Genomic DNA, 10893 nt, shown 5'->3' with positions numbered 1-10893 from the left:
GTATTAAATACACCTTTACACGCTATCCCCAGACTGCGTTATATCTATGTTACTGTATTAAATACACCTTTACACGCTATCCCCAGACTGCGTTATATCTATGTTACTGTATTAAATACACCTTTACACACTATCCCCAGACTGCGTTATATCTATGTTACTGTATTAAATACACCTTTACACACTATCCCCAGACTGCGTTATATCTATGTTACTGTATTAAATACACCTTTACACGCTATCCCCAGACTGCGTTATATCTATGTTACTGTATTAAATACACCTTTACACGCTATCCCCAGACTGCGTTATATCTATGTTACTGTATTAAATACACCTTTACACGCTATCCCCAGACTGCGTTATATCTATGTTACTGTATTAAATACACCTTTACACGCTATCCCCAGACTGCGTTATATCTATGTTACTGTATTAAATACACCTTTACATACTATCCCCAGACTGCGTTATATCTATGTTACTGTATTAAATACACCTTTACGCGCTATCCCCAGACTGCGTTATATCTATGTTACTGTATTAAATACACCTTTACATGCTATCCCCAGACTGCGTTATATCTATGTTACTGTATTAAATACACCTTTACATGCTATCCCCAGACTGCGTTATATCTATGTTACTGTATTAAATACACCTTTACACACTATCCCCAGACTGCGTTATATCTATGTTACTGTATTAAATACACCTTTACACGCTATCCCCAGACTGCGTTATATCTATGTTACTGTATTAAATACACCTTTACACACTATCCCCAGACTGCGTTATATCTATGTTACTGTATTAAATACACCTTTACACGCTATCCCCAGACTGCGTTATATCTATGTTACTGTATTAAATACACCTTTACATGCTATCCCCAGACTGCGTTATATCTATGTTACTGTATTAAATACACCTTTACACACTATCCCCAGACTGCATTATATCTATGTTACTGTATTAAATACACCTTTACATGCTATCCCCAGACTGCGTTATATCTATGTTACTGTATTAAATACACCTTTACATGCTATCCCCAGACTGCGTTATATCTATGTTACTGTATTAAATACACCTTTACACGCTATCCCCAGACTGCGTTATATCTATGTTACTGTATTAAATACACCGTTACACGCTATCCCCAGACTGCGTCAATGCTTGTCCATGCTCTAGTAATTTCCCGCATGGATTACTGTAACCCTCTCCTGATTGGTCTCCCCAAAAGCCGTACTGCCCCGCTACAGTCTGTAATGAATGCTGCAGCTAGACTGATTTTCCTATCCAGTCGGTCCTCTCACACCTCGCCCCTCTGCCAGTCCTTACATTGGCTCCCTGTATCCTATCGGAGTCAATTCAAAGTGCTAACCCATACATTTAAAGCACTGAACAATTCCAGCCCCTCTTATATCTCTTCACTGATCCAGAGGTATGCCCCTCCTCGTACCCTCCGCTCTGCCCGCGACCACCTCCTGACCGCTGCTCGCACCCGTACGGCCAACTCGCGCTTGCAGGACCTCTCACAGGCGGCTCCTCTCCTTTGGAATAACTTGCCTACTGCCATCAGACTCTCCCCTAGTCTTCAATCATTTAAGAAGGGCCTTAAAACCCATCTCTTCAGGAAAGCGTATGGCCTCCCAGAGTAATCTCTCCCTTACATACCTGTCTCTTGCTCTCTCCTATGGGATAGTGCTTTGCTCTCTTCTCCAGCTCTGCTTCACTCCTACCTGATATTTCCTATCCTAATGTTTCTAATACCCCACCTCCTATAGACTGTAAGCTCATTTGAGCAGGGTTCTCTTCAACCTATTGTTCCTGTAAGTTTTCTTGTAATTGTCTTATTTATTGTTACATCCCCCCTCTCAAAATATTGTAAAGCGCTACGGAATCTGTTGGCGCTATATAAATGGCAATAATAATAATAATAATATCTATGTTACTGTATTAAAGCATAGTTCTATCCAGACTGCACTTGGAGACACTTCATGCAAAACATGCAATGACGTATGATTAGAAAATGCATCATCTTTATGAAACAGAACAAAGGTTTTATAATAAAACTCAATAAAGGGGAGTCTAGGGGAGTATATTTAATTACCAACCAAATAATGACAATATTTAACAGAATGGACGGCTCAAGCAAGCACGTAATGAAATTTAGCTCTAACATTAATCTTGGGGGCAATACTAGATGGGGACGCTGTAGAACAGGAGGGTGTAGGGTTAGTGTCTTCTTAGAAGAAGGGGAACAAGAATGGCCATGTGCAAATCTATGCATGTGTCCTGAACGTCCTTGCATTGTACAAAGCTGAAAGCCTTAATATAGCTGAACAGAAATTAACCCCTTTAGTCACCATAATCTGTTATCTGTTAGATTGTGCCAAACACCAGGAACCAGTGACAAACACGCAATACAAACATACAAAACAAACACACAAAATATGCAATACAAATGTGCAATACTAGCTAGGGAAAGGTTAAATTGCATGAACATTTTGTGCCCTTTTCCCCTTTCTTACAAAAATGGGCACAGGCCAGCTTGACCCCCAGGTGCTAGGTGCCAATCCCTTGGCTGCACTGTTTACTATAAGATCCTTTTTCTTTAAAGAGGAAACAAATGACAGATCCTTTCTGGTAATACGGGGGTCTTAGGACACAGTATTTAAAGGGACACTCCACTGCCCCTCAAAAATCTCATTATGCATTTTTTATTGCAGGTATATATAATAACAGCTTGCAAAAGCCTAAGATCTCTTATCTGCAGTCTTTACAAACCCTCCCCTTCTAACCCCGCCCACACTTGCTGTGACTGTCCAATCACAGACTTCCCAATGCAGCTCAATGAGAAGTCTTTGCAAGGCAGGTGCTCTGAGCAATTGCTGTCTCTCGCGTTTAGTTCCACGGTGCACGCTCTTCCCACATAAAGCATTTCAGCAAAGCTAATATGGTTTAGGAGTCTGGAGTTTTCCTTAAGCAATTAACAGATTATGAAAAGGGAGCCAGATAATTATTTAAACGATACAACATGGAATGAATACAGATATTATAATTATAATAGTTAGACATTATATGATGTTTAAAAACATCCACAAAATGTTAACTGTAACAGAGTTATTAAAGTGAGAATTCAATGGTCAAAATGTGGCTGAACTGTGAAAAAGTAAATAAAAATCAAATCTCTAAGTCAGCTTGACGTTCAGAAACTCCTGAAATTCACTTGAAATCCTCCTCACTTTCATAACCCGGTGAATCTTGCAATAACAAGATCATGTTATGATCACATTTTACCACACGATGGCGCCATTACTATTTAACTATTAATACATAACTATTACTATTAGTAACGACTGTATAGTTATTAACTAGATCTGCTATGTCAATAAATTACCACAAGAGGGCACTGTTCTAATTTCAGAATTAAGAAGCCATGGTTATTTTCCTGTTTGTCCACACGATGGCACTAGAACGATTTACTGTTATTATTATTATTATTATTATTATTATTATTATGTTATTATCTATATAGCGCCAACAAATTCCGCAGTGCTTTACAGTGGGTGGACGAATATTAATTTCTTTATACTTTTTATTTGACTAACAGAATTTTTTAATGACAAGCTTTCGGGAGAACCTCCCTTTCTCAAGACTAAAGTATTTCTGTAAAGGAGGAGACTACATTTAAAAGAAGAAAAACTACCACAACAAGAGGACATAGTCTTAAATTAGAGGGACAAAGGTTTAAAAATAATATCAGGAAGTATTACTTTACTGAGAGGGTAGTGGACGCATGGAATAGCCTTCCATCTGAAGTGGTAGAGGTTAACACAGTGAAGGAGTTTAAGCATGCGTGGGACAGGCATAAGGCTATCCTAACTATAATATAAGGCCAGAGACTAATGAAAGTATTTAGAAAATTGGGCAGACTAGATGGGCCGAATGGTTCTTATCTGCCGTCACATTCTATGTTTCTATTTCTGAGCAAGACGACACATAGAATTCAAAGTTGAGTTGTGATACGGGGGTTAAAGCGGCACAACTCAACTTTGAATTCAATGTGTCGTCTTGCTCAGAAATACTTTAGACTTGAGAAAGGGAGGTTCTCCCGAAAGCTTGTCATTAAAAAATTCTGTTAGTCCAATAAAAAAAGGTACTACAAGATACAAAACTGGACTAATACGGCTACAATCTCTACTTGAATACTATTTATAACTATAGTTATTAATTTAAATGAGAACTTTACTAGATCTGCTATAACAATAAATTACCACAAGAAGGCACTGTTCTATTTTGAGAATTTAGGAACTAATGTTATTTTCATAATTGTCCACACGATGGCGCCAGAACAGTATTCATATAAACAAGAACGATAATGTCCCTGTAATAATGATACAAAACCACAAGAGGGCGATGTAAATCCTTAACGCTTTAAAGTGAGTTTAATTGTCATAGCTCTCTTTGACCACTAGATGTCTCTTTATATTTACTAAGGTCCGAATGTGTGACCAAAATCTGTATTTTGTGAATTGCAAATTTGAGGCCAAACAGCTGTTTTTCCTGCTCAGGTATTTGTCCTAAAACACACAATTTGCTGTCAGTTCTCTATGATTCCCAGTTCTGTGATAAAAACACCAAAATAGTCACTAAAATCCAGATGGTAAATAATGAAACTCTGAATTGTAATATTAAGGCAAAAATAGCTGATTTGCAAAGACGCTCCAGGTCAGCGAGAGTCAAAGTTGGGCTATTTTAGTCTGAATTCAGTTCAGAGTTTAGTGAAAACCCATTGTATATTCCTGGTGTTCTGTCCCCCTCCCCCTTGAAGTCCCCCCTGCTGTGGAACACAATGTCCCCACCATGGGTGTGACCCAGAGGTGGGATAACCTGATCAGGCTCCTCTCTGGACTCATTTCCTGGGGGGTTTAGTCTCACATTCAGTGTGAGCTGAGAGGAGACATCGGACAAGCTGTAATTCATGCCAGAACAGAAGGTAAGAAACCCTAATATCCAACTTAATCTAACTCAACCGGTCCAGCCTTATATCACCCCGATAACGTGCGGTCAGATCCCCTGCATTAGATATAAACCCAGCGCTGTGTGAGCCTGTCCTGATAACGTGCGGTCAGATCCCCTGCATTAAATATAAACCCAGCGCTGTGTGAGCCTGTCCTGATAACTTGTGGTCAGATCCCCTGCATTAGATATAAACCCAGCGCTGTCTGAGCCTGTCCTGATAACGTGCGGTCAGATTCCACACATTAGATATAAACCCAGCGCTGTGTGAACCTGTCCTGATAACGTGTGGTCAGATCCCCTGCATTAGATATAAACCCAGCGCTGTCTGAGCCTGTCCTGATGACGTGCGGTCAGATTCCACACATTAGATATAAACCCAGCGCTGTGTGAACCTGTCCTGATAACGTGTGGTCAGATCCCCTGCATTAGATATAAACCCAGCGCTGTCTGAGCCTGTCCTGATAACGTGTGGTCAGATCCCCTGCATTAGATATAAACCCAGCGCTGTGTGAGCCTGTCCTGATAACGTGTGGTCAGATCCCCTGCATTAGATATAAACCCAGCGCTGTCTGAGCCTGTCCTGATAACGTGCGGTCAGATTCCACACATTAGATATAAACCCAGCGCTGTGTGAACCTGTCCTGATAACGTGTGGTCAGATCCCCTGCATTAGATATAAACCCAGCGCTGTCTGAGCCTGTCCTGATAACGTGCGGTCAGATTCCACACATTAGATATAAACCCAGCGCTGTGTGAACCTGTCCTGATAACGTGCGGTCAGATCCCCTGCATTAGATATAAACCCAGCGCTGTCTGAGCCGGTCCTGATAACGTGCGGTCAGATCCCCTGCATTAGATATAAACCCAGCGCTGTGTGAACCTGTCCTGATAACGTGCGGTCCGATCCCCTGCATTAGATATAAACCCAGCGCTGTGTGAGCCTGTCCTGATAACGTGCGGTCAGATCCCCTGCATTAGATATAAACCAAGCGCTGTCTGAGCCTGTCCTTATAACGTGTGGTCCGATCCCCTCCATTAGATATAAACCCACCACTGTCTGAGCCTGTCCTGATAACGTGCGGTCCGATCCCCTCCATTAGATATAATCCCAGCACTGTCTGAGCCTGTCCTAATAACGTGCGGTCAGATCCCCTACATTAGATATAAACCCAGCGCTGTCTGAGCCTGTCCTGATAACGTGCGGTCCGATCCCCTCCATTAGATATAAACCCAGCGCTGTCTGAGCCTGTCCTGATAACGTGCGGTCCGATCCCCTCCATTAGATATAAACCCAGCGCTGTCTGAGCCTTTCCTGATAATGTGCGGTCAGATCCCCTGCATTAGCTATAAACCCAGCGCTGTGTGAACCTGTCCTGATAACGTGCGATCCGATCCCCTGCATTAGATATAAACCCAGCGCTGTGTGAACCTGTCCTGATAACGTGCAGTCCGATCCCCTGCATTAGATATAAACCCAGCGCTGTGTGAACCTGTCCTGATAACGTGCGGTCCGATCCCCTACATTAGATATAAACCCAGCACTGTGTGAACCTGTCCTGATAATGTGCGGTCCGATGCCCTGCATTAGATATAAACCCAGCGCTGTGTGAGCCTGTCCTGATAACGTGCGGTCAGATCCCCTGCATTAGATATAAACCAAGCGCTGTCTGAGCCTGTCCTGATAACGTGCGGTCAGATCCCCTACATTAGATAAAAACCCAGCACTGTGTGAACCTGTCCTGAAAACGTGCGGTCAGATCCCCTGCATTAGATATAAACCCAGCGCTGTGTGAGCCTGTCCTGATAACGTGCGGTCAGATCCCCTGCATTAGATATAAACCAAGCGCTGTCTGAGCCTGTCCTTATAACGTGCGGTCCGATCCCCTCCATTAGATATAATCCCAGCACTGTCTGAGCCTGTCCTGATAACGTGCGGTCAGATCCCCTACATTAGATATAAACCCAGCGCTGTCTGAGCCTGTCCTGATAACGTGCGGTCCGATCCCCTCCATTAGATATAAACCCAGCGCTGTCTGAGCCTGTCCTGATAACGTGCGATCCGATCCCCTGCATTAGATATAAACCCAGCGCTGTGTGAACCTGTCCTGATAACGTGCAGTCCGATCCCCTGCATTAGATATAAACCCAGCGCTGTGTGAACCTGTCCTGATAACGTGCGGTCCGATCCCCTACATTAGATATAAACCCAGCGCTGTGTGAACCTGTCCTGATAATGTGCGGTCCGATGCCCTGCATTAGATATAAACCCAGCACTGTCTGAGCCTGTCCTGATAACGTGCGGTCCGATCCCCTACATTAGATATAAACCCAGCGCTGTCTGAGCCTGTCCTGATAACATAAACCCAGTGCTGTCTGAGCCTATCCTGATAACGTGCGGTCAGATCCCCTACATTAGATATAAACCCAGCGCTGTCTGAGCCTGTCCTGATAATGTGCGGTCAGATCCACTACATTAGATATAAACCCAGCACTGTCTGAGCCTGTCCTGATAACGTGCGGTCAGATCCACTACATTAGATATAAACCCAGCACTGTCTGAGTCTGTCCTGATAACGTGCGGTCAGATCCCCTACATTAGATATAAACCCAGCGCTGTCTGAGCCTGTCCTGATAATGTGCGGTCAGATCCCCTACATTAGATATAAACCAAGCGCTGTCTGCGCCTGTCCTGATAATGTGTGGTCAGATCCCCTACATTAGCTATAAATGCATTGCTGTCTGAGCCTGTCCTGATAACATGCGTTCAGATCCCCTACATTAGACATAAACCCAGCGCTCTCTGAGCCTGTCTTGATAACGTGCGGTCACTCTATTTTAGGTATAAACCGTGCATTGTCTAAAAAAAGCAAACAAACCAGGGGTGACTAATGAGGCAATTCTAATAACCAGCGCATATTATAAGCAGCAACACTATAAGCTATATTCTAACCACGTACCCATATTCTAACCACTCACTGTCCACGTACCCATATTCTGTCCATGTACCCATATTCTAGCCACATACTGTCCACGTACCCATATTCTAACCACTCACTGTCCACGTACCCATATTCTAACCACTCACTGTCCACGTACCCATATTCTAACCACGCACTGTTCACGTACCCATATTCTGTCCATGTACCCATATTCTAGCCACGTACTGTCCATGTACCCATATTCTAACCACGTACTGTCCACGTACCCATATTCTGTCCATGTACCCATATTTTAGCCACGTACTGTCCTTGTACCCATCTTCTAGCCACGTACTGTCACACTGTGCGCCATTCTGTTGGTATTGTGGGAATCTGAGTTCACTAGAATCTATATTCAGAGTTTTTATAATTTCTCTTATAAGTGAATGTTGTAAAACGAGCTGTATTACTGTAAAACAATGACAATATAATCTTTATTCTTATTAAATGGACACTATAATCACCAGAACAACTACAGCTTATTGAATTTGTTCTGGTGAGTAGAATCATTCCCTTCAGGCTTTTTGCAGTAAACACTGTCTTTTCAGAGAAAATGCAGTGTTTACATTACAGCCTAGTGATAACTTCACTGGCCACTCCTCAGATGGCTGTTAGAGATCCTTCCTGGGTCATGGCTGCCTAAAATGCATTGACTGAGACTGAGAGATGTGTATCTGTTACGGCTGTTTTGCTCATTAAACTTGTTCTCTCTCCGTCAGGATGACTCCACGGCAGCTGCTGGTTCAGAGCTTGTTGCATGACTTGCAGGATGCGGCCAATGATTGTAACATGGACAATCTCATCAATGCCGCCTACAAGTCAGACCGAATCCTGCGTTCCCTGAGCCTGCCCCGGTCCTGCATGCGCCAGTTTCAGGGGGAACTGGAGGTGGACTCCAACGCTCTTAGCCTGTACCCCGGAGACGGTCCCAGGAAGATGCTTCCTTTGAAATGCAGTGGGCCTGGTAATCGTTTGTTTGAGGCAGCGAGCGTCCTGCAATGTGGGCACGAAAGGCTGGCACCAGAGCTCCAGGTACGGACCGTGATTGAGATGCTGCTGCAGAAGAGCTTCTATCTGAGAGAAATGGCCGACTGCGAGGTAATGCTGCAAGCTGCACGTTACGCCTTGAGCACCGATGACTGCGCAGATCTTAAACACCTTCCTGTTCACGTACTCTGCGCAATGTATGATGCGGATATCAGAGCCAGCTGTTTCCCGGGTACATTTTCCAACATGTGGCATTTATATGCGCTGGCATCAGTACTGCAAGTAAATATCTGTTCCATCTACCCCCTACGCAACCAATCCATCCGCCCCTACTTTAACCGATCTATCCGCCCACGCTGTGGGGCCCCGGATCCACCGACTCTTCACATCATGTGGTCTGGGCAGACTTTGCCACCTAGTGGTTTCCGGCCACACTGTTTTGTGCCACTTGTTGGTCTGGAAGATGTGGATGAATCCCCCACAGTGGAGACTCTGCAGATGTTGCACTGGGACCCCAGGCTTACCTACTCACACCTACACCAAAAGTATGGTGTAACAAAAAGCACCTTGTACCGCTGGAAACGTCAAAGTCACGAGTATCGAGAACGAGCTATCACACGCCATGAAGCAAAGCGCTACCTTCAGTATTGCTTCCAGAAAACACAGTCTATGGTGACGCTTGCAGACCTACGTCGGCTCTTTCCCAACATCTCACGAACAACATATTATGCCTGGAAAAACGAGCTGGTACAGGGGTCTGTATCCTCCCCATTCCTGAGTCCTCCAAATACTCCAGAGGGAGGGGACCATCCCGGGGGCACAGCAGGGATTCTGGGTGCGAAGCAAAGTTATGGAGAAAGTTGCACTTTTTTAAACAATGTTACGCAATGTCAGGTCCTCAGACAGAGTGTTGCAGATATCTCACAACTGAACTTTAATATGTGGCGCAAGAATGTTTTGAAATGTTCCACCAAATCTCAGAATATGAAGCAACCACAGGGAGTTACACTGCATTATCGAGCTCGGGAAAAGTACTTTCACCGCCAGACGACACGCAGAAAGGTGATGGAACAGCGTATGCCATATTGCCGCTTTCGACTGCGATATCCAAATATCTCTGGCTCTACATATAGCTTTTGGCGTGCAGCAGGTGGGACTGCACGCAGGACTCTCCCTGCCAAACCAACATCTCCAGAACTAAGTGAATCTATGTCTCCAGCTGCTCTCCTTGTGCCCGAATCGAGAGTTCAGAAATCATTGCACAACGCTCCAGGTACGGCGCACTTGAAAGCAGAGGCAAAACTCTTTCTGCAGAAAAGATACGAGGCACGAAATTTCCCCTCCTTTCGGGAGTGCCAAGCCTTGTATCCAACCACTGCTCGATCCACGTATTACATGTGGAAACGCGCCCTGCATAACGGCCTCTCTCTCATAAACCCCTGAGCAGACATTCAGATGCTGCCACAAATATTGCTTATCTGATAAAACAGTGCAGGAATGTACATGTGTGTAAGCTGGTACTGTATATTCATGTGTGAAGGCAGCATGGGGCACCACATGATATTACTGGAGAATTGGCTCCCAGATGTATGGCGTGCACATAGAGAAAGACCAAAGTACAGGAATGGAGAAACTCTCCCACCAAGTTATGCTGCCAGTTGGGTTATTTTGCCGTGCTGCCAGTTGGGTTATTTTGCCGTGCTGCCAGTTGGGTTATTTTGGCGCGCTGCCAGTTGGGTTATTTTGCCGTGCTGCCAGTTGGGTTATTTTGCCGTGCTGCCAGTTGGGTTATTTTGCCGTGCTGCCAGTTGGGTTATTTTGGCGCGCTGCCAGTTGGGTTATTTTGCCGTGCTGCCAGTTGGGTTATTTTGGCGCGCTGCCAGTTGGGTTATTTTGG

At 44.2% G+C, this 10893-nt stretch overlaps 1 protein-coding gene across 1 annotated transcript; it reads left to right on the top strand.

Moving 5' to 3' along the window:
• The first annotated feature begins 4942 nt into the window (after positions 1–4942).
• On the top strand, positions 4943–10439 carry VRTN (vertebrae development associated). The gene is made up of 2 exons (XM_063439997.1): positions 4943–5005; positions 8729–10439. The coding sequence occupies exon 2, from the start codon at positions 8730–8732 to the stop codon at positions 10437–10439; it is 1710 nt and encodes a 569-aa protein (XP_063296067.1). The 5' UTR covers positions 4943–5005; position 8729.
• Positions 10440–10893: the final 454 nt, after the last annotated feature.

This window comes from Pelobates fuscus, chromosome 13 (assembly GCF_036172605.1).
Source record: "Pelobates fuscus isolate aPelFus1 chromosome 13, aPelFus1.pri, whole genome shotgun sequence".
Classification (NCBI taxonomy): Eukaryota; Metazoa; Chordata; class Amphibia; order Anura; family Pelobatidae; genus Pelobates; species Pelobates fuscus.
This window is presented reverse-complemented; position numbering and strand designations above follow the sequence as displayed.